Source organism: Cydia strobilella, chromosome 18 (assembly GCF_947568885.1).
Source record: "Cydia strobilella chromosome 18, ilCydStro3.1, whole genome shotgun sequence".
NCBI classification, from domain to species: domain Eukaryota; kingdom Metazoa; phylum Arthropoda; class Insecta; order Lepidoptera; family Tortricidae; genus Cydia; species Cydia strobilella.
Genome location: NC_086058.1, coordinates 2,686,647 through 2,713,787, shown reverse-complemented (window position 1 = coordinate 2,713,787; position 27,141 = coordinate 2,686,647). Strand labels below are relative to the sequence as shown.

Below are 27,141 nucleotides of genomic sequence, written 5' to 3'. Positions count from 1 at the left end.
TGTCGTTGAAATTGCACACTTCAGTTGATTCGTCATACGCCTGCTTGAATTGGAGCCACTCCATTGGATCACCGGAAAACGAGGGTAAATCTCGCGGCGTGCAGAGGCGGCTCAACATTCGAGCGTTAGGTCCGTTAGTAGAGGAGACTGCGGCTATGTCTTTGAGTGCAGTTGCCAGTAGGTGAACTGTATCTTCGGTGCCCTCGCGCGCTGGTGCAGCCAGCGGCGCGGGCGGCGGGCACAGCTTGTCCAATGTATTTTCCGTTGGTGGCACAGGCTGCTCTTTCAGTTCTAGATGACTGCGTTCTAACCATTTCTCCACTTCTTTACTAGTGTGAATTTCACTAGCTTCCGATTGTGAACTGTATTCTTCGTTTTCTTCATCCAATTGTGCTAGGTCCGCCGCTAGCTTTTTGTCGATTAATTCCATTTGTATACGCGCTTTCGCTTCTGCCGCTTCTAATTCTAGCAACTTCTTTCTAGCCACGACTGAAGAACGCGCAGAACCTGATGCTTTCGACTTTCGAGTAGACTTTATAGATTTCGATTTAGGAAAGTCGTCCATTTTGCACTTTTCACTTGCACTACCCACATCTACATTAATTGTTTTATCGAGTAGCTCCTTTTTCTTATCTATCGATTTTAATTTTGCAGATTCGTCGCTTTGAGTCGTTTGGCAGACTGGTTCTTGTTTCGGCGTAGGTATTTCCTTGTTGGCCTTAAGCTCCTTTTGCTTTGCTTCTTGTTTCTTAGCACTGCTTCGTGTGCTCATTTTTTTCGGAGTATGAAACATTCAGGGTTCAGAATTCGGTTCGAAGACCAGCTTGTAAGGGACGTGGTGAAATAATATGCAGTTTTAAAGCAAAATAACGTAAGGGTGTTTGGACAGCGAGAAGCGTGTACCATACCGCGCACTCGTATAGATCGACTGACCGCTGGGAGCCAATGACAGACAAACCTCCGTTTGTCCCCCCTCCCCTGCACGCTCCCTTCGGTGTCCCAAAACCGGCACATACTACTCAGACTTCCAAGCACCCTCTTTTTAATAAAATAAAGAAAAAAATACAAAACCAAATTCGCGTCGCTTACAGGCAGTTCCCCGACCGGGACACCACCATGTGAAGTTAGCCAACCCAGTCTCCCCGACATGGGTCAGCTAGGGTATAACTTATGGGCCACCACGCTGTTTACAGCGATGTAATCCACGAGCCAGGCGCGCCCTAAATCCCTAGGATCTAGATACTTCACCGTCCATGAACTCTTGACCTGGGGCCACGTGGTTCGGCGCCGTACCGCGCCGGCCGTCGTGGAGTTTCTCGTCGGCGCCTCGTCGACGATGCCAGCTCTCCGACTAGCTGTGGGACACGCAGCAGCTCGCCTCGAGGCTGCGTGCCGAGGGTTCCTGCTACAGGACTGACTTGGGCACGTGATGCGTAATGAAAAGCACTGAGTCTAATTAATTGAGTGTAATTCGTTTACCAGTTCACAAGTCTATACTTAAAGCTTATTCTACTCTAAACTTTAGCTACATATACTGAATCGCGTAACTTTGCATGGGACCGCCGCGGTCAATAAGACATGAGGTGACTAAAGATGGCGGGCTCTGGTTCCCGCCATGCCCGGCTGCGCCGTGCGCACCGTGCGCTCGCGTCGAGCTCCCGTTTTGAACAGACCGTCAATCAGTCCTCGACTGGTTGACAAGTAAATGAATGAAATGAACGGCGAATGATGCAGTTCATTCGTTAATAGTTTTAAATTATAAATGAGGTTCGGATGCTAGCCCATTTGGCTCGAACAATTTATTTATTTATTATTTATTTATCTGACAACTAACCTAGCTCAGTGTACCTGTCTCTTTCTAACTAGCGATAAGAGCGCGACGCACTAGTAACATCATCCTCAACGTTTTATTAAATTAAGTTTGTTTTTGTTACAGCTATAATTCGCATCGGCAAAGAAGACATCGCGGAGTATAACAAGTACCTTGTGGGGATCGAGATCAATGACACAAATATTAAGGTAAGCATTATAGGTTTTATATTAATTGTTTTTCATATGATTTTAATTAAAAGTTACGGACTTCTTAATGTATATCAGTCTCCACAAAGTATACGAAAGCCTTTACCACAGAATAACTAATAGTACTACCGTAGAGAAAATTCACTCCTTCACGAAAGTCAGATTTAGGTATACAATTATACCTACACTCGCCGCCTGCAAGCAAAATTGAAACTTATAACCGCGCACGAACCGTGAATCTTCTTTGCGCGCCGCAGTTTTATGACCGAGCTGCGAGTGTCGGCACGGGGTTGTCACGCCACAAGTTTTTGTACCTATACCTACTGATTTATTATTTTTAAAATAAATATGTAGGAATTACAAACGTTGATTTTGTAAACATAAAATTTTTATCCGGAGATAGTAAGTATGTCTGATTCTCACGGCGTAACATTTTTTGTACCAGGCTCTGTACACGACCACAGTCCGCCACGCAGCCCCTGTCGCCCTCAACCTGCTCAGCAACGCGCTCAGCACTCGCCTTGTAGCCGGAGCCGACGCACACACCATCACGACGCGTAACCATCCATTGCGGGGCGCCTTCGTGCCTTTCCAGGATAAAATCAAGTTGCCCAAGCAAAATGAACAGAAGTTTATATGGACCTGTAACATCGCTATGGGTGAGATTGTATCATACTTCTTAACTAATTTCCCTTATAGCTCTCAATCTCCTTAGTAGCGCGCTCAGCACGCATAAGCCATTACTACGCGTAACCATCCATTGCGGGGCGCCTTCGTGCCTTTCCACACGTTTCTAGTGGCTTAAACTTGGAAACTAATAATGCTTCGCGCCAGTGAACAGGGGCTTCTGTGCCGCCATCTACAGTTTATGCACGCTCCCTATCACCGTATGTCTTTGTCGGCAGTGGTTCTCTTCTACCTGTGCACGTTCTCGAAGCTCCCGTGCGCGGAGCGGCTGTCGGGCGCGCGGCACGCGCACGTGATGGCCGGCGCGCCGCGCGCACTGCACTGGAGCGCCACGCTTGCAGCGCAACTCCTGCAAGCGTTGGTGGCGTGCGTGCTGCCCGTGTGCGTGCTGGCGGCTGCCGTGGACAAGGACAGCACGTTCGACCAGCCCGGGTTCATATGTGAGTAGCTATACCCGTCTATGTTTACGACTACTGCGTTACTCCCCTGTGTATTACTGTGTGACTGTGTGTGCGCGCTTTCGGCTGCCGTAGACAGGGGCAATCAACCGAGGGCAGGCGTGACTCACTCCGCGATTTCGTCGCGCCGCTACAAGTACATGCGGCCGCCCCCAGTTCTGAGGTCTGTAGTACATGCCGCGCACCGCTACGGAACGGACGCCTATTCGCGCATGCGCCACCTAGCGATCATATCTGTCGTAGACGCGTTTTGTTAGAGAGTGAATCTTCTGTACCTAGTACTATTATTTATTCTGTGCCAAGGGCGCAGACTTGCGAAACTAAAGGCGCATGGCCTCGTTCCCTAGGATACTTGCGCAATTTTAGCCGGTAAAAGTGTTCCTGTCCGAATCTCCCTTCTTATATATCTCATGGATGATGATGATGGAATTTACCCTATTTAAGAAAGAAAGAAAGAAGAGACATTTATTGTAAAAACCTTCTACAAACAGCGCCACTTCAGTTACAAAAAAGAACTTACTCACTAAACACTTAAAGCTAGGTACAATGGTAGTTATAGAAAAAGGAGTAAGGTAAGGGTTAAGGAATTACAACAAATTTTGACGCCGCTATAGTGGCTACAAAAGGACGCCACTCGGCAAATGCTCTTGTATAAATAAATACCACAGCGCTGGTTTTCTGTGGCACCCCGGGCCGGAGGGTAGCTTACAACTATTTGGGATAAATATAAAAATACAAATAATATAAGTAAATTCACGTTCAAGCGTATGCTGCGCAAGCATTTGTCTGAAAGATGTAAGTAATGTTTCACAGTAGGTACATGTATAAGTATGTATGTAGATATGTATGTAAGTGTATCATACAAAGTATATGTTTAAGTTTATGATTTAAATATAATAGGTATACTATAATTAGTATTTAATTTGTAAATAGTAGGTAGTGATATCGTTTAATTATTTTCAAATACAGTACAAAGCCTGCACCAACAAACGTCTCTTTTTGGCCCAGTGGTTGACTGGTAGAGAATGCCTTAAGGCATTAAGTCCACCATTTGTACTTATTTTATGTGCAATAAAGTATAAATAAATAAATAAATAAATATAAATACTTACTATAAAGATACAGATAGGTTATAGATTCATGTTGGGTAAAATGTTATGATGGTAAGGGTAGGTAGATATTATTAGTATTATAGACATTATAAGAGGTAGATAAAATAATAACTTTATGTATAACTCTGGTAAAAAAAACTAAGTCCAATTATTTGTAAATAAGTTTCTGTGAAAAAAAAAACATTTTTAAAATCATAATTATGAGTTTTATTTCGAAGTCTACTAATAGCCACCGAAGAGTTCCGCCGTCCATCCTCTGGCATCCATGATCCGAAATTATGATATTGTTTTGTTTCCAGGGGCGCTCTGCGTGCTACTAGTACTGGGCACCTTGGCATTCCTGGGCCTGGTGTACCTGGCCAGCACGCTGCTCAGCTACACGGCCGCCTCTACAGTGCTCGTCGTCATCGCCTTCCTCTTCAGTCAGTACCCTACATTTTAGAATTTACAGTTTCCAGCGCCGCGTTCTGCCTTGGAGTAGTTGGTTAAGGTGGTTCCCCGAGCCAGAAAGCGAAAAATCCCCCTTATATGATCATATTTTTCTAAGAGACGTTGATATTCGTAGACGTGGAAAAAATATATGTAGTTCTCGATTATATTATTTTTAATTTATAAGCTTCCGATATACGAATTATGACACTTCGCTCCATACAATTAATTCCCAAAGTAACCTCTAACTCGGACTTTTAATCCAACTATACTCGGTTATTTATTATGTGAATAAACAAAAAAAGAAGAAAATACAATCTTAACTTAAATAGTAATTTTACCGCTTTCGAATTTCGATATTGTAAGGCAACGTTTTTAAAATAAATAAAAATCTACAAAATTCGATCAAAATTGACACTTGGCGCGCATGGTCTTTCCCGTTCTTTCTTGCGAAATGTGACAGTGATAGCGGCAAACCGATGGAACGGCCTTAAGAAAAGAATTCCACATATTTCAAACTACAAGCTTCTCTTCTACCTACAAAAACAAATTTTTTTTTAAAATGAGTCCATAGATTTAAGTATGACGAACCAATAGGGAATATTACGCGAAACTCTGCGTAGTGGGCGCCAAGGCGCCACTACCACAATCTGAGGGTCTATCGCGACACAAGAAAATGGAAATTTCGTTATCTCTGTCACTCTTGCATATTCGAGCGATAAAGAGGCAGATAGCGAAATTTCGAATTCGCGTTTCCCGGTAGGTCCTCTGTAAACAAACCGCCTTGATGCATCAATGTCATATTTTATTATCTCTGAAAACTTGTCAAAAACCTGTTAAAGGTACAGTGTGTATAAGTTACCTATGGTTTACTTAATAGGCTATTCCTGCACTCTGGTGGCAGAACATTGCAGTAATATCCCCTATTATAACAATATTTTTCGTTACAGGTCAAATAACCCCCAACATCCCTGAATCTACAAGCTTCTGGTACAAACTCCTGTCTCTGCCCTACGCGTTGCTCGCTCCACACACGCTCACAGCGGGCCTCGCGCAACTAGCCTCTGCGGCGCAAACCAACGCCTACTGCAACCTGAACAGGGACCGCTGCCCGGCGTTAGTCGGCCCTGACAACTTTGAAACGGCTAAATGTTGTAGTAAGTTCTTTTATCTTAGATATTCCATACAGCCATCAACAGGCTTTGAAACGGCCGAGTGCTGCGGTATATGCATTTTCTAGTATATCCAATGGATATCACGATGCAGTCTAGCCCAGTTCATATTTGTCTGACGTGTGTTGTGTCGTGACGCATATCGGTTTCATCAAAGATAGATATAACTCCGTAATAGATGGATACAGTCTAATGAAAAAACGTGCCTCAAAAATCAAGAAAATTTGATTCTCGTTCAGAGGGCGCTACTAGCTTTGGCCTACTGTCGTATAGATGGCGTTGACGGTTTCGTTTGTTATTTAACAATTTTAACGCATATCAGTGAAAAAACATGAGTCAAAATCATAAAAATAATTAATGAAAATAAAAAAAATCATTTATCCATATTTAAATAATTTTTTTCGTATTTTTATAAATATTTATTTTTAGTTTTAAAGTGTGTCGACAGATGGCAGTGAATTTACTGGGGTTACAAAATTTACTATGACAGTACCGCTCTAGTATAAGTTACTCTATGATCCTAGTATATCCAATGGATATCATGATGCAGTCTAGCCCGGTTCATATTTTTCTAACGTGTCGTGTTGTGTTGTGTCGTGACGCATATCGGATTCATACATTTAATATGATTGCGTGCATATTTGTCTGACGCAGCGTGCATCAGACAAATGTGAACGCAACCATATTAAATGTATGAAACTGATATGCGTCACGACACGTTAGACAAATGTTAACCGGGCTTAAGATTATGAGATACTTTATGAATCAATCGGGCTATAAACATGAAATTTAAAATGGAAATATAGCACAAGGATATTCCGGTCTCTCGTTTCTGAATGGTCCGCTATTGTCTATTAGATGATTAGAAAAATACGTACCTATCTTTGTTGGGTAGTTCATGATGTAAAACATATTGACATCTGGCCAATAAAAAAATACTATTTTAAAACGGCTTAAAATATTGTGTAATATATTAATCATCATCATCTTCCTTGCGTTTTCCCGGCATTTTTGCCACGGCTCATGAGAGCCTGGGGTCCACTTGGAAACTAATCCCAGAAATTTGAGTGGGCACTGGGAACTAGTTTTTACGAAAGCGACTGCCATCTTTCCTTGCAGCCCAGAGGGGCAACTGAGCCTTATTGGGATTAGTCCGGTTTCCTCACGATGTTTTCCTTCACCGAAAAGCGACTGGTAAATATCAAATTATATATTATATGTAATATATATATATTGTGATCTATAATACATCTGCCCCATTGTGCTTATTATGATGTATATTAAACAGATTCCCCTGCTGGCTCGGAGCCGTGGAGTTACTTCGCTACGAAAGACGCCGCCGGCTGGCCAATGCTCATCCTCGCCTTACAAGCTGTCGCATATTTTGTAAGTATAATATAACCTTTATTAATATTAGTAATAAAGAGGCTTTTTATATAAACTTAAATATTGTCCGGGTCCTTAGCTCAAAAGACATTCCCAACCAGAAGAAATCTACATAAGCTGCATGCATGCCAAGTTTCATGATTTTTCCAGATGGGACTACACTTTTGAAATTAGTTACTAGTGAAGTCGTACATTAGTCACGCCTATCCCAATTAAAACTCAAAACAATCAGGCCCAGAAGTTACAAAGTCAAAACGGCGACCACATCGAAAGTCAATTGTTTCATCATACTTTTTAGTGTTCCGTACCCTATTACTAAGACTCCGCTGTCCGTCCGTCTGTCACCAGGCTGTATCTCATGAACCGTGATAGCTAGACAGTTTAAATTTTCACAGATGATTTATTTCTGTTGCCAATCTAACTACAAATACTAAAAATAGAATAAAATCAATATTTAAGTGGGACTCCCATACAACAAACGTGGTTTTCTGCCGTTTTTTGCGTAATGGCAGGCGTGGCTCACTCCGTGATTTCGTTGCGTCGCTACAAGTACATGCGGCCCACACCAATTTTGTTTAGCCATAGTAGTCGCCGCGCACTGCTACGGAACGGACGCCTGCTCGCGCTTGCGCCACCTAGCGGTCGTATCTGTCGTAATAGACGCGTATTGTTAGAGAGTGAATCTTCTGTACTATTATTTATTCTGTGGTAATGGTACGGAACCCTTCGTGCGCGAGTCCGACTCGCACTTGTCCGGTTTTGTTTATTAACAGTGTGTCTATATTCAGGTAGTAACGCTGCTATCTGATAGTGGGTTCCTGGAGCGTGTGTACGCGCGTGTAGTCGCGCGCGGCGTGCGGCCGCCGCGCCGCCTCGCGGACCCCGTGGCGCGCGCAGAGACCGCCTATGTCGAGAAGGCCATACAATTACGTATGTATTCGTTTGGCCACCAATACCTATCGCAAGAGATCCTGACAGAAGTGACAGGATCATATCTCGTTCTTAAGCTAGTAAAATTAGTAGTCAAAAGAATTATTTTCTACTCGTCGACTTAAATGGTTGAATTAAGATTTTGTATACCAAACTGAACTGTAATATTCATTGCGAAACGGTTTAGTCAACTATAATGAAATTGACCAATCCACAGCTCGCCGCGGTCAAGAGGACGAAACAGAACGATAGCTCAAATTAATTATTTATTTTAGGTTGTATAGAAGAAACAATTGCTTCATAAGTCAGAGACACGCATGTGACACCCTTAATATAGCAACATACATAGACTACGAAAACCGCTTAGCGTTGCTTGTTAGTCTCCATAGGCTACGGTGGCCAAAATCAAGAAAGAAAAGGTCTAATAATTTAATTTAGCGCGGAGCAGGTACCAGGGCCTCGTGAGTTACGAGGAGGTGTCGTTGACCAACCCGCCGGGGCGCGTACGAGTATGAATATGTATCGCGGCAGCTCGCGTATCTTACCTGTATACTTTTGGTTTGTTTCTACTAGTTTAAAGTATTATTTTTGTTGACTCGTAGAAAAAGTATTGTATACAATAATGATATAATCAAGCTTTTCAATCTCGTACCCAATAAGGCCACTCAGCATGAAAAGCTTTCCATTATATCACGATTGTATAAATGAAAATAGAAACTATAGATTTTTCTTAATTACATCACCAAAATAAATGCCTATTTTGTTATAAATAGATACTGGCTTTCAAGATTCTATCGAATTCTTATAAATTGCAGCGAAGCAGCAGATTACGGACTCCATCCTATGCCACAATGTGCAAAAGTTGTACCCGGGATGCTGCAAACGAAAACCTTTCTTCGCTGTCAAAGGCGTCAGCTTCTCTGTCAAAAAAGGTACGTGCTATTGAAATATTTGTATTGGGTCACATATGTAATTTAGGTGGAATATCGATATGTTTCGATCCGTTATTAGGGTTGTTCTCAGGAGCAACACCTGCGGCAAACACTGCAGCTATGGTGTAGATAATAGGGTTCAAATTATTTTGTTCTTAAACCGGTTGATATTGAATAATTTTTTATACTTTGTTTTTCAGCCTTCAGTGCTTTTGTGAAATATGTTTTCGATTGCTCCTCACAAACGACTTTTTTTTTTTTTTTTTTTTACTTTATTTAGAACACAAACAGTCACATATACAAATGGGTTTGAAGTACAAATGTACTTAACATACTTAAGAAAACAGACCTGGAGGTTCATTAGTAAGTACATAATGTTAACATACACACTAAACAGCAGAGATAAAAAGGAGATAAAAGAAAAACATGAGCCTACGGTTGTCCTACCGGAAAGCCGGAAAGTTACATTTATACATTTACTTATTTATATTTATACTTGACATATTAAAACAACTTATGTCTAAGTTTCATTCTAAGACTAGACAGGGAAGTGTGAAAAGGATCAATGTCATGTAGGTGCTTATTATAACTTATACAGGGTGGCCAAAAAATATGTGCATTCCCGTTGCCAGGGAGGTTTTGGAATTATACTGAGCAACTTTTACTATGGGACCAACCCCGAAATCGCGAAAAAAAATTTGGCTGTTGCATACATTTTAGCTGGTCCATTTTCTATGGGAGGGTAAATTTTTTTTTCGCGATTTCGTATTCGGTCCCATAGTAAAAGTTGCTCAGTATAATCCCAAAATCTCCCTGGCAACGGGAATGCACATGTTTTTTGGCCACCCTGTATAATAATGAATGCATTACATAAAAAGCACGATTCGCAAAATAAATATTGTTCACAGTCAAATCAAAATTACCTGTCTACTAGTTTTGTTTTCGTATCCAGGAGAATGTTTCGGCCTACTAGGAGTGAACGGCGCGGGCAAAACTACGACGTTCAAAATGCTGACTGGACTCACAAGTCCCACTGGGGGAGAAATATTCGCCAACGGACACTATGCCAACGATCGGAACGCGGTAAGTTTACCATAGATAAGGAATTTTATTGATCGACATATTAAAATGGGAAGGTGGGTTAAAATGGTTACTGAATGGGACCTACGGAACACCTTAGATGGTGCAAGCACACTCTTCGGCCAAAACTCCTCCTTGGTGAAAGTCGCTCGATGTTGTCGGAACTCGGAACGCTCAACACAAAAGAATTAAAATTCACGCTGTGTCAAGATTCCAACTTCACGACCCTCAGGACGAATCCGGACTTGACTCAGACATACTTTACGATCTCCTCGACCTTCGTAAGGTAATCGGGACACATACAGCAGCGTCGTTGGTGTTGCAGGACGCAGCAAATGGTTAGGTCCAGTCGGTGCGGTACCGCACTGATTCTGACGAGCTGGCTTTTTTCTCCTCTCCACCTTTTTGAAACCATCTCTGTCGCATCCCGACTCTTGCTTGCTTTGTCGTGAAGTGTCAATATCAAGTTAAATTTTCCGATTAAGGTTTTTTTCACATTTTAAGCCAATGAGGGCTAACGCGTATGAATTCGCCGCTAGAGGCGCTAGTGTAGATGGTGGTCTTTTCCATAGTTCGAAATGTCAAATGTCACTTGTCACTTTAATGACTGACAGCTGTTCTTTAGTCTTTTGGACCACCATCAACAGAGGCGCCAACTGGTGAGCAAAAAAACGATAGCCCTCTTTATACATGTTAAGGTGGTTCGACTAGGTTACCCAAAGCTTAAACCCCGCTAGATGGCGTCCCTTTCGCAAATTTTCAGGTTTAATTTTTTTGTGGAATAGTGTTGGTATCTGTATACTTAAAAGTATGTTTAGCGCACTCTTTACATAAATATTGAACTATTATAATAAATATTGAATACTTCATTAGTGCAAAAAACACTTTTAAAGTCGACAGAGTGTGTCTGTCATGCTAATTCCTACTATTACTCACACATGCAAACAGTGTTTCCGTGATGCTTGTAGTAGACAATTTCATGCAATGTAAGTATGCTGCAATGGCGTTGCGGTATGTTCGTGGAAATACGTGCAAGAGGATTCGGGTTCGAGACTGGTACGTCAGGGGTACTTTTTTTTGTCCTTTTTGTGTTATCTTATGTTTCTTATACCTTTTATTCTTCGAATTCTTGTCCGATTCCGATATAACCGAAATATATTTCAGTGATATCGGAAACGGCTCTAACGATTTCGATGAAATTTGCTGTAAGGGGTTCGATCTAGCTAGGTCTTATCTCTGGGAAAACGAGCATTTTTGAGTTTTTACTTATGTTTTCTTTTTCTCCCAGATATTCAGTATTATTAATAAATTAGTTTATAACGTTTTATAAAAATATGTGACGTTTTGAACTAAAAGGTACCACATTGTCGGTTGTCGATTAGGTTGATTTCATTTTGAAGCTTTATGGAAATATGACAACAATAAGTAGGTACCCGTTTGGTTGAAAACGCCACATATATTGAAAACCTGACTTTCACAAATGTCACCTTTTTGGGTTCTTCCAACTCAGAAAGGATGGAGAATACTGACGATTCTTAGTAGCACTAGCCCAGGGAAGTCCAGGTTTGTAAGTGTCAGGTATCAATTTTTTTTAAAGCGCTAAATATAGTTCTACAAGTAAAGCAATCCCTTACTGCCCAGCCTCTATAGTATTTTTCAAACTGGAAGGGTACGATGATAGATTTCATCTCCATACAATTTATAACCTAATAATGCCAAATGTTGCAAAATTATATTGAATTGAGATCTATCATGTACCCTTGCAGTTTGAAATAGTTATATACGATACAAGTGCGGAAAAGAGAAAATTCGAAACGAGTGGCGACAGATTAAAACACGACCGCAGAGAGTGTTTTAAATCGACACGAGTTGCGAATTACCTATTCGCACGTGTATCGTACAACGTAAAGGTGTATCGTAAAATGTAAAGGGCCATAATTATGTACTGTAAAACGTTGTACAATACACGTGCGAAAAGGTAATTCGCAACTCGTGTCGATTAAAACACTTCCTTCGGTCGTGTTTCAATTTATCGCCACTCGTTGCCAATTTCCTACTTTTCGCACTTGTATCGTAATGTACTAATAATAAAGTAGTAATTGTAAAATAAAATTAAAACTTTTTTTATATTTTTTTTTGGATTCAAGTAGGTACAGTGAGTAACAACATTGCATGGCCTTCTAATTATAACTATTATAGAAAACGGGATATTTATCATGTTTATTTATATTATTTATTTCTCGATATTTTGGCCGGTCTTGCAAGACCAGTCGTTGTGGAGATCCCTGGGGAGGCCTATGTCCAGCAGTGGATGTCTTGTTGGTGTAGATGGATTCACACAACAAATGAAATAACATTTTTTCATATTTGTTATCCGTAGTTGTCCCTGTACCTGAAAGAAAAATAATATCATGATAGCACAAAATCTGTAATGTTATAGGAAGAAAGATGATGCAACAATATGGATTCTAATAAAGTTATCATTTACTTACCTAGTAATAATTGTGTTTTTCATTCATAGACAAAATTCCATAATTTTCATCCCCAGGAAATGTTTTATTTTACTTTATTGCAGTGAGGATGTCCTGATTTTTTCTGGCTAATGAAGGAAAACATTTTATTTCCAAGAATGCCTCTTCATTTTGCACAATACCTAAAAAAACCTAGAGTTAGTGACACATTGACTATTCGGCAACCAAAACAGTAATAATTACATTATATAGGTATTGTTCACTGCTTATATCTACCATTACGGAAGAAGTGAGAATTATTTTCTAAAAAGATCGGCACGAGAAAATTACAATGTACAATGAAGGAATGAAACTGTACCTATCTTACGAAACTTCACCATCATGAATTCCGCTTCAATTGAGTCTGAATTTTTCTGGATTTTCGCGGACCAGAACACCGATGATTTTTGTAACTTGATTTAGACGTTGCTATCATTTTCAATTTATACAAACAAATTGATAAGTCACAATAAACATGACCCTATGTGTCAGTGTCAACACTGTCAAATAAAAATGCACTACACATGACGGCACTGCAAATTCTGCCAGGTCGGCCAGGCAACGTCGCCAACGTCATAGAGTGGCAACGCCGCACGCAACGTATTTGTACACGACATTTGTGACACACACATACGTAAAATTGATGAAAAAATTACGTTGATTTATGTATGATTTCTGTATGAAACAAAGTTTTTCTATTAATTTAGCGCAAACGAATATTCGAAAGTAGATAAATGAGCAAATATTTGTGTAGTAATAGTGTGTAGTGCCTTAATTAAAGCAGATTGAATTTTGTATGAAATTCGAACCACCTTAAATACAAACGCAAATAGGCAATTGAATTTTTTCTCCCCAGTACATGCGCACGTTCAGCTACTGCCCGCAGTTCGCCGGTCTGGACGACTTCTTAACCGGTCGTCAGAACCTTTCACTGCTGCTGACCCTACGTGGCTTGCAAGCCGAGGATGTTGCCACCGTCTCCAATTCATGGATTGAGGAAGTTGGTATGTACTAGCATTATTCGTGGTAGAATGATCGCGATCTCAAGGCGCCTCCTCAAACGGCACATTGTGGGAAACGCCGATGTGGGCTTAGTAGGTTCCTCCCCCCTTTTCTCAGCAGAAAGCCCCGGGAGATGAGAGTCCCACATACTCCCAAAATGACAATACAAGGTTGTCCGCCGTACCAGATAGGCATGGCGTTCAAAGCTCATTGTTGACTGTAAATAAATAAATGATTATGAAAGGGTTAATGAGTTCGTCGCTTATGTTACCGGATTGTTTAGTTTAGTTTGAAAGATTTGAGGCTTTAGTATTCGCCACTCAATAAAAATTATAAACCAATGGTTTTGATGGTTCATTAAGAGTAGCTAATTTGCCTCGTGGGTTTTTTTCCCGTCCTTGCAATTGATTAGCTTTCTGCTCGAGCATATTCTAGACCGCGGGCCAGGAACAGATTTCCATGACCAATCGCCTCCCGGGCAAAAACTCGTATAGTGGTTAACGGCTATGTATGATGAACCCTCGTGAACGTCAGCTGCCGCTCCGTCGGTGGGTTGAGGAATGGCAGCCACCGAAACGCGTAACACGGTCTTTCCACCGCGATACAACCGGCTGACGATTTGTTTTATTAAAAATAGCATCTAAATTGTCATCTGACGGGAGGCGATGACTGACGAAATTTGCGTCTGGCTCGCGGTCCATTCGGATAAGAAATTCGGGCATCATCATCGATGGGACACCAATATAATTATGCGCATGCGATAGATATAGGAACGGGCAGGTAAATGCAAGAAATTCTTCTTAACGTTCTTAATTTATGTATGAAGATGTTGGTACTCAGTCTTGTTCCTTGTCCCATTGACAGATCTATCACGGCACGCGGACAAACGCGTATCTTCATACAGCGGCGGCTGCGCGCGCCGGCTCGCCGCGGCCGCCGCGCTGTGCCAGGCCGCGCGCGCCGCGCTGCTGGACGAGCCCACCGCCGGGGTGGACCCGCTCGCCAGGAGACGCATGCACCAGGCGCTGCTCCGGGCCAGGAGACACCACGAGCTCATCATCGCCTCGCACAGGTACCTATAGATCAACAACCACAAGTATCTTCATACAGCGGCGGCTGCGCGCGCCGCGCTGCTGGACGAGCCCACCGCCGGGGTGGACCCGCTCGCCAGGAGACGCATGCACCAGGCGCTGCTCCGGGCCAGGAGACACCACGAGCTCATCATCGCCTCGCACAGGTACCTATAGATCAACAACCACAAGTATCTTCATACAGCGGCGGCCGCGCGCGCCGCGCTGCTGGACGAGCCCACCGCCGGGGTGGACCCGCTCGCCAGGAGACGCATGCACCAGGCGCTGCTCCGGGCCAGGAGACACCACGAGCTCATCATCGCCTCGCACAGGTACCTATAGATCAACAACCACAAGTATCTTCATACAGCGGCGGCTGCGCGCGCCGCGCTGCTGGACGAGCCCACCGCCGGGGTGGACCCGCTCGCCAGGAGACGCATGCACCAGGCGCTGCTCCGGGCCAGGAGACACCACGAGCTCATCATCGCCTCGCACAGGTACCTATAGATCAACAACCACAAGTATCTTCATACAGCGGCGGCTGCGCGCGCCGCGCTGCTGGACGAGCCCACCGCCGGGGTGGACCCGCTCGCCAGGAGACGCATGCACCAGGCGCTGCTCCGGGCCAGGAGACACCACGAGCTCATCATCGCCTCGCACAGGTACCTATAGATCAACAACCACAAGTATCTTCATACAGCGGCGGCTGCGCGCGCCGCGCTGCTGGACGAGCCCACCGCCGGGGTGGACCCGCTCGCCAGGAGACGCATGCACCAGGCGCTGCTCCGGGCCAGGAGACACCACGAGCTCATCATCGCCTCGCACAGGTACCTATAGATCAACAACCACAAGTATCTTCATACAGCGGCGGCTGCGCGCGCCGCGCTGCTGGACGAGCCCACCGCCGGGGTGGACCCGCTCGCCAGGAGACGCATGCACCAGGCGCTGCTCCGGGCCAGGAGACACCACGAGCTCATCATCGCCTCGCACAGGTACCTATAGATCAACAACCACAAGTATCTTCATACAGCGGCGGCTGCGCGCGCCGCGCTGCTGGACGAGCCCACCGCCGGGGTGGACACGCTCGCCAGGAGACGCATGCACCAGGCGCTGCTCCGGGCCAGGAGACACCACGAGCTCATCATCGCCTCGCACAGGTACCTATAGATCAACAACCACAAGTATCTTCATACAGCGGCGGCTGCGCGCGCCGCGCTGCTGGACGAGCCCACCGCCGGGGTGGACCCGCTCGCCAGGAGACGCATGCACCAGGCGCTGCTCCGGGCCAGGAGACACCACGAGCTCATCATCGCCTCGCACAGGTACCTATAGATCAACAACCACAAGTATCTTCATACAGCGGCGGCTGCTCGCGCCGCGCTGCTGGACGAGCCCACCGCCGGGGTGGACCCGCTCGCCAGGAGACGCATGCACCAGGCGCTGCTCCGGGCCAGGAGACACCACGAGCTCATCATCGCCTCGCACAGGTACCTATAGATCAACAACCACAAGTATCTTCATACAGCGGCGGCTGCGCGCGCCGCGCTGCTGGACGAGCCCACCGCCGGGGTGGACCCGCTCGCCAGGAGACGCATGCACCAGGCGCTGCTCCGGGCCAGGAGACACCACGAGCTCATCATCGCCTCGCACAGGTACCTATAGATCAACAACCACAAGTATCTTCATACAGCGGCGGCTGCGCGCGCCGCGCTGCTGGACGAGCCCACCGCCGGGGTGGACCCGCTCGCCAGGAGACGCATGCACCAGGCGCTGCTCCGGGCCAGGAGACACCACGAGCTCATCATCGCCTCGCACAGGTACCTATAGATCAACAACCACAAGTATCTTCATACAGCGGCGGCTGCGCGCGCCGCGCTGCTGGACGAGCCCACCGCCGGGGTGGACCCGCTGGCCAGGAGACGCATGCACCAGGCGCTGCTCCGGGCCAGGAGACACCACGAGCTCATCATCGCCTCGCACAGGTACCTATAGATCAACAACCACAAGTATCTTCATACAGCGGCGGCTGCGCGCGCCGCGCTGCTGGACGAGCCCACCGCCGGGGTGGACCCGCTGGCCAGGAGACGCATGCACCAGGCGCTGCTCCGGGCCAGGAGACACCACGAGCTCATCATCGCCTCGCACAGGTACCTATAGATCAACAACCACAAGTATCTTCATACAGCGGCGGCTGCGCGCGCCGCGCTGCTGGACGAGCCCACCGCCGGGGTGGACCCGCTGGCCAGGAGACGCATGCACCAGGCGCTGCTCCGGGCCAGGAGACACCACGAGCTCATCATCGCCTCGCACAGGTACCTATAGATCAACAACCACAAGTATCTTCATACAGCGGCGGCTGCGCGCGCCGCGCTGCTGGACGAGCCCACCGCCGGGGTGGACCCGCTGGCCAGGAGACGCATGCACCAGGCGCTGCTCCGGGCCAGGAGACACCACGAGCTCATCATCGCCTCGCACAGGTACCTATAGATCAACAACCACAAGTATCTTCATACAGCGGCGGCTGCGCGCGCCGCGCTGCTGGACGAGCCCACCGCCGGGGTGGACCCGCTCGCCAGGAGACGCATGCACCAGGCGCTGCTCCGGGCCAGGAGACACCACGAGCTCATCATCGCCTCGCACAGGTACCTATAGATCAACAACCACAAGTATCTTCATACAGCGGCGGCTGCGCGCGCCGCGCTGCTGGACGAGCCCACCGCCGGGGTGGACCCGCTCGCCAGGAGACGCATGCACCAGGCGCTGCTCCGGGCCAGGAGACACCACGAGCTCATCATCGCCTCGCACAGGTACCTATAGATCAACAACCACAAGTATCTTCATACAGCGGCGGCTGCGCGCGCCGCGCTGCTGGACGAGCCCACCGCCGGGGTGGACCCGCTGGCCAGGAGACGCATGCACCAGGCGCTGCTCCGGGCCAGGAGACACCACGAGCTCATCATCGCCTCGCACAGGTACCTATAGATCAACAACCACAAGTATCTTCATACAGCGGCGGCTGCGCGCGCCGCGCTGCTGGACGAGCCCACCGCCGGGGTGGACCCGCTGGCCAGGAGACGCATGCACCAGGCGCTGCTCCGGGCCAGGAGACACCACGAGCTCATCATCGCCTCGCACAGGTACCTATAGATCAACAACCACAAGTATCTTCATACAGCGGCGGCTGCGCGCGCCGCGCTGCTGGACGAGCCCACCGCCGGGGTGGACCCGCTGGCCAGGAGACGCATGCACCAGGCGCTGCTCCGGGCCAGGAGACACCACGAGCTCATCATCGCCTCGCACAGGTACCTATAGATCAACAACCACAAGTATCTTCATACAGCGGCGGCTGCGCGCGCCGCGCTGCTGGACGAGCCCACCGCCGGGGTGGACCCGCTGGCCAGGAGACGCATGCACCAGGCGCTGCTCCGGGCCAGGAGACACCACGAGCTCATCATCGCCTCGCACAGGTACCTATAGATCAACAACCACAAGTATCTTCATACAGCGGCGGCTGCGCGCGCCGCGCTGCTGGACGAGCCCACCGCCGGGGTGGACCCGCTGGCCAGGAGACGCATGCACCAGGCGCTGCTCCGGGCCAGGAGACACCACGAGCTCATCATCGCCTCGCACAGGTACCTATAGATCAACAACCACAAGTATCTTCATACAGCGGCGGCTGCGCGCGCCGCGCTGCTGGACGAGCCCACCGCCGGGGTGGACCCGCTCGCCAGGAGACGCATGCGCCAGGCGCTGCTCCGGGCCAGGAGACACCACGAGCTCATCATCGCCTCGCACAGGTACCTATAGATCAACAACCACAAGTATCTTCATACAGCGGCGGCTGCGCGCGCCGCGCTGCTGGACGAGCCCACCGCCGGGGTGGACCCGCTCGCCAGGAGACGCATGCACCAGGCGCTGCTCCGGGCCAGGAGACACCACGAGCTCATCATCGCCTCGCACAGGTACCTATAGATCAACAACCACAAGTATCTTCATACAGCGGCGGCTGCGCGCGCCGCGCTGCTGGACGAGCCCACCGCCGGGGTGGACCCGCTCGCCAGGAGACGCATGCACCAGGCGCTGCTCCGGGCCAGGAGACACCACGAGCTCATCATCGCCTCGCACAGGTACCTATAGATCAACAACCACAAGTATCTTCATACAGCGGCGGCTGCGCGCGCCGCGCTGCTGGACGAGCCCACCGCCGGGGTGGACCCGCTGGCCAGGAGACGCATGCACCAGGCGCTGCTCCGGGCCAGGAGACACCACGAGCTCATCATCGCCTCGCACAGGTACCTATAGATCAACAACCACAAGTATCTTCATACAGCGGCGGCTGCGCGCGCCGCGCTGCTGGACGAGCCCACCGCCGGGGTGGACCCGCTCGCCAGGAGACGCATGCACCAGGCGCTGCTCCGGGCCAGGAGACACCACGAGCTCATCATCGCCTCGCACAGGTACCTATAGATCAACAACCACAAGTATCTTCATACAGCGGCGGCTGCTCGCGCCGCGCTGCTGGACGAGCCCACCGCCGGGGTGGACCCGCTCGCCAGGAGACGCATGCACCAGGCGCTGCTCCGGGCCAGGAGACACCACGAGCTCATCATCGCCTCGCACAGGTACCTATAGATCAACAACCACAAGTATCTTCATACAGCGGCGGCTGCGCGCGCCGCGCTGCTGGACGAGCCCACCGCCGGGGTGGACCCGCTCGCCAGGAGACGCATGCACCAGGCGCTGCTCCGGGCCAGGAGACACCACGAGCTCATCATCGCCTCGCACAGGTACCTATAGATCAACAACCACAAGTATCTTCATACAGCGGCGGCTGCGCGCGCCGCGCTGCTGGACGAGCCCACCGCCGGGGTGGACCCGCTCGCCAGGAGACGCATGCACCAGGCGCTGCTCCGGGCCAGGAGACACCACGAGCTCATCATCGCCTCGCACAGGTACCTATAGATCAACAACCACAAGTATCTTCATACAGCGGCGGCTGCGCGCGCCGCGCTGCTGGACGAGCCCACCGCCGGGGTGGACCCGCTCGCCAGGAGACGCATGCACCAGGCGCTGCTCCGGGCCAGGAGACACCACGAGCTCATCATCGCCTCGCACAGGTACCTATAGATCAACAACCACAAGTATCTTCATACAGCGGCGGCTGCGCGCGCCGCGCTGCTGGACGAGCCCACCGCCGGGGTGGACCCGCTCGCCAGGAGACGCATGCACCAGGCGCTGCTCCGGGCCAGGAGACACCACGAGCTCATCATCGCCTCGCACAGGTACCTATAGATCAACAACCACAAGTATCTTCATACAGCGGCGGCTGCGCGCGCCGCGCTGCTGGACGAGCCCACCGCCGGGGTGGACACGCTCGCCAGGAGACGCATGCACCAGGCGCTGCTCCGGGCCAGGAGACACCACGAGCTCATCATCGCCTCGCACAGGTACCTATAGATCAACAACCACAAGTATCTTCATACAGCGGCGGCTGCGCGCGCCGCGCTGCTGGACGAGCCCACCGCCGGGGTGGACCCGCTCGCCAGGAGACGCATGCACCAGGCGCTGCTCCGGGCCAGGAGACACCACGAGCTCATCATCGCCTCGCACAGGTACCTATAGATCAACAACCACAAGTATCTTCATACAGCGGCGGCTGCTCGCGCCGCGCTGCTGGACGAGCCCACCGCCGGGGTGGACCCGCTCGCCAGGAGACGCATGCACCAGGCGCTGCTCCGGGCCAGGAGACACCACGAGCTCATCATCGCCTCGCACAGGTACCTATAGATCAACAACCACAAGTATCTTCATACAGCGGCGGCTGCGCGCGCCGCGCTGCTGGACGAGCCCACCGCCGGGGTGGACCCGCTCGCCAGGAGACGCATGCACCAGGCGCTGCTCCGGGCCAGGAGACACCACGAGCTCATCATCGCCTCGCACAGGTACCTATAGATCAACAACCACAAGTATCTTCATACAGCGGCGGCTGCGCGCGCCGCGCTGCTGGACGAGCCCACCGCCGGGGTGGACCCGCTCGCCAGGAGACGCATGCACCAGGCGCTGCTCCGGGCCAGGAGACACCACGAGCTCATCATCGCCTCGCACAGGTACCTATAGATCAACAACCACAAGTATCTTCATACAGCGGCGGCTGCGCGCGCCGCGCTGCTGGACGAGCCCACCGCCGGGGTGGACCCACTGGCCAGGAGACGCATGCACCAGGCGCTGCTCCGGGCCAGGAGACACCACGAGCTCATCATCGCCTCGCACAGGTACCTATAGATCAACAACCACAAGTATCTTCATACAGCGGCGGCTGCGCGCGCCGCGCTGCTGGACGAGCCCACCGCCGGGGTGGACCCGCTGGCCAGGAGACGCATGCACCAGGCGCTGCTCCGGGCCAGGAGACACCACGAGCTCATCATCGCCTCGCACAGGTACCTATAGATCAACAACCACAAGTATCTTCATACAGCGGCGGCTGCGCGCGCCGCGCTGCTGGACGAGCCCACCGCCGGGGTGGACCCGCTGGCCAGGAGACGCATGCACCAGGCGCTGCTCCGGGCCAGGAGACACCACGAGCTCATCATCGCCTCGCACAGGTACCTATAGATCAACAACCACAAGTATCTTCATACAGCGGCGGCTGCGCGCGCCGCGCTGCTGGACGAGCCCACCGCCGGGGTGGACCCGCTGGCCAGGAGACGCATGCACCAGGCGCTGCTCCGGGCCAGGAGACACCACGAGCTCATCATCGCCTCGCACAGGTACCTATAGATCAACAACCACAAGTATCTTCATACAGCGGCGGCTGCGCGCGCCGCGCTGCTGGACGAGCCCACCGCCGGGGTGGACCCGCTCGCCAGGAGACGCATGCACCAGGCGCTGCTCCGGGCCAGGAGACACCACGAGCTCATCATCGCCTCGCACAGGTACCTATAGATCAACAACCACAAGTATCTTCATACAGCGGCGGCTGCGCGCGCCGCGCTGCTGGACGAGCCCACCGCCGGGGTGGACCCGCTCGCCAGGAGACGCATGCACCAGGCGCTGCTCCGGGCCAGGAGACACCACGAGCTCATCATCGCCTCGCACAGGTACCTATAGATCAACAACCACAAGTATCTTCATACAGCGGCGGCTGCGCGCGCCGCGCTGCTGGACGAGCCCACCGCCGGGGTGGACCCGCTGGCCAGGAGACGCATGCACCAGGCGCTGCTCCGGGCCAGGAGACACCACGAGCTCATCATCGCCTCGCACAGGTACCTATAGATCAACAACCACAAGTATCTTCATACAGCGGCGGCTGCGCGCGCCGCGCTGCTGGACGAGCCCACCGCCGGGGTGGACCCGCTGGCCAGGAGACGCATGCACCAGGCGCTGCTCCGGGCCAGGAGACACCACGAGCTCATCATCGCCTCGCACAGGTACCTATAGATCAACAACCACAAGTATCTTCATACAGCGGCGGCTGCGCGCGCCGCGCTGCTGGACGAGCCCACCGCCGGGGTGGACCCGCTGGCCAGGAGACGCATGCACCAGGCGCTGCTCCGGGCCAGGAGACACCACGAGCTCATCATCGCCTCGCACAGGTACCTATAGATCAACAACCACAAGTATCTTCATACAGCGGCGGCTGCGCGCGCCGCGCTGCTGGACGAGCCCACCGCCGGGGTGGACCCGCTGGCCAGGAGACGCATGCACCAGGCGCTGCTCCGGGCCAGGAGACACCACGAGCTCATCATCGCCTCGCACAGGTACCTATAGATCAACAACCACAAGTATCTTCATACAGCGGCGGCTGCGCGCGCCGCGCTGCTGGACGAGCCCACCGCCGGGGTGGACCCGCTGGCCAGGAGACGCATGCACCAGGCGCTGCTCCGGGCCAGGAGACACCACGAGCTCATCATCGCCTCGCACAGGTACCTATAGATCAACAACCACAAGTATCTTCATACAGCGGCGGCTGCGCGCGCCGCGCTGCTGGACGAGCCCACCGCCGGGGTGGACCCGCTGGCCAGGAGACGCATGCACCAGGCGCTGCTCCGGGCCAGGAGACACCACGAGCTCATCATCGCCTCGCACAGGTACCTATAGATCAACAACCACAAGTATCTTCATACAGCGGCGGCTGCGCGCGCCGCGCTGCTGGACGAGCCCACCGCCGGGGTGGACCCGCTCGCCAGGAGACGCATGCGCCAGGCGCTGCTCCGGGCCAGGAGACACCACGAGCTCATCATCGCCTCGCACAGGTACCTATAGATCAACAACCACAAGTATCTTCATACAGCGGCGGCTGCGCGCGCCGCGCTGCTGGACGAGCCCACCGCCGGGGTGGACCCGCTCGCCAGGAGACGCATGCACCAGGCGCTGCTCCGGGCCAGGAGACACCACGAGCTCATCATCGCCTCGCACAGGTACCTATAGATCAACAACCACAAGTATCTTCATACAGCGGCGGCTGCGCGCGCCGCGCTGCTGGACGAGCCCACCGCCGGGGTGGACCCGCTCGCCAGGAGACGCATGCACCAGGCGCTGCTCCGGGCCAGGAGACACCACGAGCTCATCATCGCCTCGCACAGGTACCTATAGATCAACAACCACAAGTATCTTCATACAGCGGCGGCTGCGCGCGCCGCGCTGCTGGACGAGCCCACCGCCGGGGTGGACCCGCTGGCCAGGAGACGCATGCACCAGGCGCTGCTCCGGGCCAGGAGACACCACGAGCTCATCATCGCCTCGCACAGGTACCTATAGATCAACAACCACAAGTATCTTCATACAGCGGCGGCTGCGCGCGCCGCGCTGCTGGACGAGCCCACCGCCGGGGTGGACCCGCTCGCCAGGAGACGCATGCACCAGGCGCTGCTCCGGGCCAGGAGACACCACGAGCTCATCATCGCCTCGCACAGGTACCTATAGATCAACAACCACAAGTATCTTCATACAGCGGCGGCTGCGCGCGCCGCGCTGCTGGACGAGCCCACCGCCGGGGTGGACCCGCTCGCCAGGAGACGCATGCACCAGGCGCTGCTCCGGGCCAGGAGACACCACGAGCTCATCATCGCCTCGCACAGGTACCTATAGATCAACAACCACAAGTATCTTCATACAGCGGCGGCTGCGCGCGCCGCGCTGCTGGACGAGCCCACCGCCGGGGTGGACCCGCTCGCCAGGAGACGCATGCACCAGGCGCTGCTCCGGGCCAGGAGACACCACGAGCTCATCATCGCCTCGCACAGGTACCTATAGATCAACAACCACAAGTATCTTCATACAGCGGCGGCTGCGCGCGCCGCGCTGCTGGACGAGCCCACCGCCGGGGTGGACCCGCTGGCCAGGAGACGCATGCACCAGGCGCTGCTCCGGGCCAGGAGACACCACGAGCTCATCATCGCCTCGCACAGGTACCTACTCTTCAGGGATGTTGCGGATGCTCATTTTTTGACATCCGCGGATGCGGATGCGATGCAAATATTTAAAGGCTCACATCCGCGGATGCGGATGTTAAGATTGAGCACATAAAAAAGTCAAATATTACATTTTACTATTTTTTTATTATAAAAAACGAAATTTAGTATTTGAACGAGAATATTATAGGTGCCCTACGATCGCATTACTAATGTCCGAATAAAAAAAAATTCACTTCTTGTCGCTGTCCATCATAGACTAAAGTGCTCAATCGACGAATCACAAAAACGAAACGAGATTCTTATTGGCTAATGACGAAATTACCTAGCACTTACGCCGCCGCTAAGACGCTCCTGTACCTACCTGTTCCACTTCCGCATCCGCATTAAGCTTCGCATCGATTTTATGCGGATGCGGATGCCAATATTCGCAACATCCCTGCTACCCTTAAGGACCAATTTTAAAAAGGAGAAGGTTCTCAATCAGCAATTTTTTTGTATATTTCCTGATTTAGCTGACATCAAAAATGGCTGGACCTATTTAGAAATTTTAGAACATCCTTTTTGATCCCTTTGTCGTTACGTCCGGATCTGAACATTGGTTCATTAGGAAATCGAGTGAACTCTTTACATATTACAGGCACACTTATAGTATTTTTATACTAACTATGCACGAGGCGTTTACTCTCTCTTTGATGAACTGGAAACTGTTTTGTGAAGTCGGTTCTGTTTTTGTTTAAGATTATTTTACGTTACGTTAAAGACTATTCGACGCGTCTTGATCTTATTTGTGGTATTTTTTATAAAAGGGGACATTATTGTCGATGGCGCTCACGCCATTATTAACGATACTCCGATATAAATGCGATGCCGCGGGAAGCTGTGCGGCGTACGCGCCATCGACAATAAGGTCCCTTTTTATAGAAAATGCCCTATTTAGTCACTCCTGTGTGCCTCGTTTCGCTGATTGATCACTTGTTCCTCAGCCTGGACGAGATGGAGGCGCTGTGCCACCGCATCGCCATCATGTCGGGCGGCGAGCTGCGCGCGCTGGGCTCGGCCGCCGCGCTTAAAGCCGAGCACGCACAGGGGTACTCCGTCGTGTTCAAGCTGAGTCACGCGCAGGACGGTGAGTCTCTAGACTAGCTGTCTGTTACACAGCCTGCACGAGATGGAGGCGCTGTGCCACCGCATCGCCATCATGTCGGGCGGCGAGCTGCGCGCGCTGGGCTCGGCCGCCGCGCTTAAAGCCGAGCACGCACAGGGGTACTCCGTCGTGTTCAAGCTGAGTCACGCGCAGGACGGTGAGTCTCTAGACTAGCTGTTTGTTACACAGCCTGGACGAGATGGAGGCGCTGTGTCACCGCATCGCCATCATGTCGGGCGGCGAGCTGCGCGCGCTGGGCTCGGCCGCCGCGCTTAAAGCCGAGCACGCACAGGGGTACTCCGTCGTGTTCAAGCTGAGTCACGCGCAGGACGGTGAGTCTCTAGACTAGCTGTCTGTTACACAGCCTGCACGAGATGGAGGCGCTGTGCCACCGCATCGCCATCATGTCGGGCGGCGAGCTGCGCGCGCTGGGCTCGACCGCCGCGCTTAAAGCCGAGCACGCACAGGGGTACTCCGTCGTGTTCAAGCTGAGTCACGCGCAGGACGGTGAGTCTCTAGACTAGCTGTCTGTTACACAGCCTGGACGAGATGGAGGCGCTGTGTCACCGCATCGCCATCATGTCGGGCGGCGAGCTGCGCGCGCTGGGCTCGGCCGCCGCGCTTAAAGCCGAGCACGCACAGGGGTACTCCGTCGTGTTCAAGCTGAGTCACGCGCAGGACGGTGAGTCTCTAGACTAGCTGTCTGTTACACAGCCTGCACGAGATGGAGGCGCTGTGCCACCGCATCGCCATCATGTCGGGCGGCGAGCTGCGCGCGCTGGGCTCGGCCGCCGCGCTTAAAGCCGAGCACGCACAGGGGTACTCCGTCGTGTTCAAGCTGAGTCACGCGCAGGACGGTGAGTCTCTAGACTAGCTGTCTGTTACACAGCCTGCACGAGATGGAGGCGCTGTGCCACCGCATCGCCATCATGTCGGGCGGCGAGCTGCGCGCGCTGGGCTCGGCCGCCGCGCTTAAAGCCGAGCACGCACAGGGGTACTCCGTCGTGTTCAAGCTGAGTCACGCGCAGGACGGTGAGTCTCTAGACTAGCTGTCTGTTACACAGCCTGCACGAGATGGAGGCGCTGTGCCACCGCATCGCCATCATGTCGGGCGGCGAGCTGCGCGCGCTGGGCTCGGCCGCCGCGCTTAAAGCCGAGCACGCACAGGGGTACTCCGTCGTGTTCAAGCTGAGTCACGCGCAGGACGGTGAGTCTCTAGACTAGCTGTTTGTTACACAGCCTGGACGAGATGGAGGCGCTGTGTCACCGCATCGCCATCATGTCGGGCGGCGAGCTGCGCGCGCTGGGCTCGGCCGCCGCGCTTAAAGCCGAGCACGCACAGGGGTACTCCGTCGTGTTCAAGCTGAGTCACGCGCAGGACGGTGAGTCTCTAGACTAGCTGTCTGTTACACAGCCTGCACGAGATGGAGGCGCTGTGCCACCGCATCGCCATCATGTCGGGCGGCGAGCTGCGCGCGCTGGGCTCGGCCGCCGCGCTTAAAGCCGAGCACGCACAGGGGTACTCCGTCGTGTTCAAGCTGAGTCACGCGCAGGACGGTGAGTCTCTAGACTAGCTGTCTGTTACACAGCCTGCACGAGATGGAGGCGCTGTGCCACCGCATCGCCATCATGTCGGGCGGCGAGCTGCGCGCGCTGGGCTCGGCCGCCGCGCTTAAAGCCGAGCACGCACAGGGGTACTCCGTCGTGTTCAAGCTGAGTCACGCGCAGGACGGTGAGTCTCTAGACTAGCTGTTTGTTACACAGCCTGGACGAGATGGAGGCGCTGTGTCACCGCAT

At 51.6% G+C, this 27,141-nt stretch overlaps 1 protein-coding gene across 1 annotated transcript in view; it reads left to right on the top strand.

Moving 5' to 3' along the window:
* Window positions 1-27,141, top strand: part of LOC134749489 (ATP-binding cassette sub-family A member 2-like) — a 62,917-nt gene that overhangs the window by 29,975 nt on the left and 5,801 nt on the right. Inside the window, exons 19-30 of the mRNA XM_063684429.1 lie at window positions 1,937-2,019; window positions 2,465-2,678; window positions 2,925-3,146; window positions 4,576-4,698; window positions 5,656-5,862; window positions 7,166-7,263; window positions 8,052-8,193; window positions 9,009-9,125; window positions 10,078-10,208; window positions 13,572-13,719; window positions 14,582-14,789; window positions 25,184-25,326. Of these exons, the coding sequence (XP_063540499.1) occupies window positions 1,937-2,019; window positions 2,465-2,678; window positions 2,925-3,146; window positions 4,576-4,698; window positions 5,656-5,862; window positions 7,166-7,263; window positions 8,052-8,193; window positions 9,009-9,125; window positions 10,078-10,208; window positions 13,572-13,719; window positions 14,582-14,789; window positions 25,184-25,326 (1,836 nt within the window). The remainder of the gene's footprint in view (window positions 1-1,936; window positions 2,020-2,464; window positions 2,679-2,924; window positions 3,147-4,575; window positions 4,699-5,655; window positions 5,863-7,165; window positions 7,264-8,051; window positions 8,194-9,008; window positions 9,126-10,077; window positions 10,209-13,571; window positions 13,720-14,581; window positions 14,790-25,183; window positions 25,327-27,141) is intronic.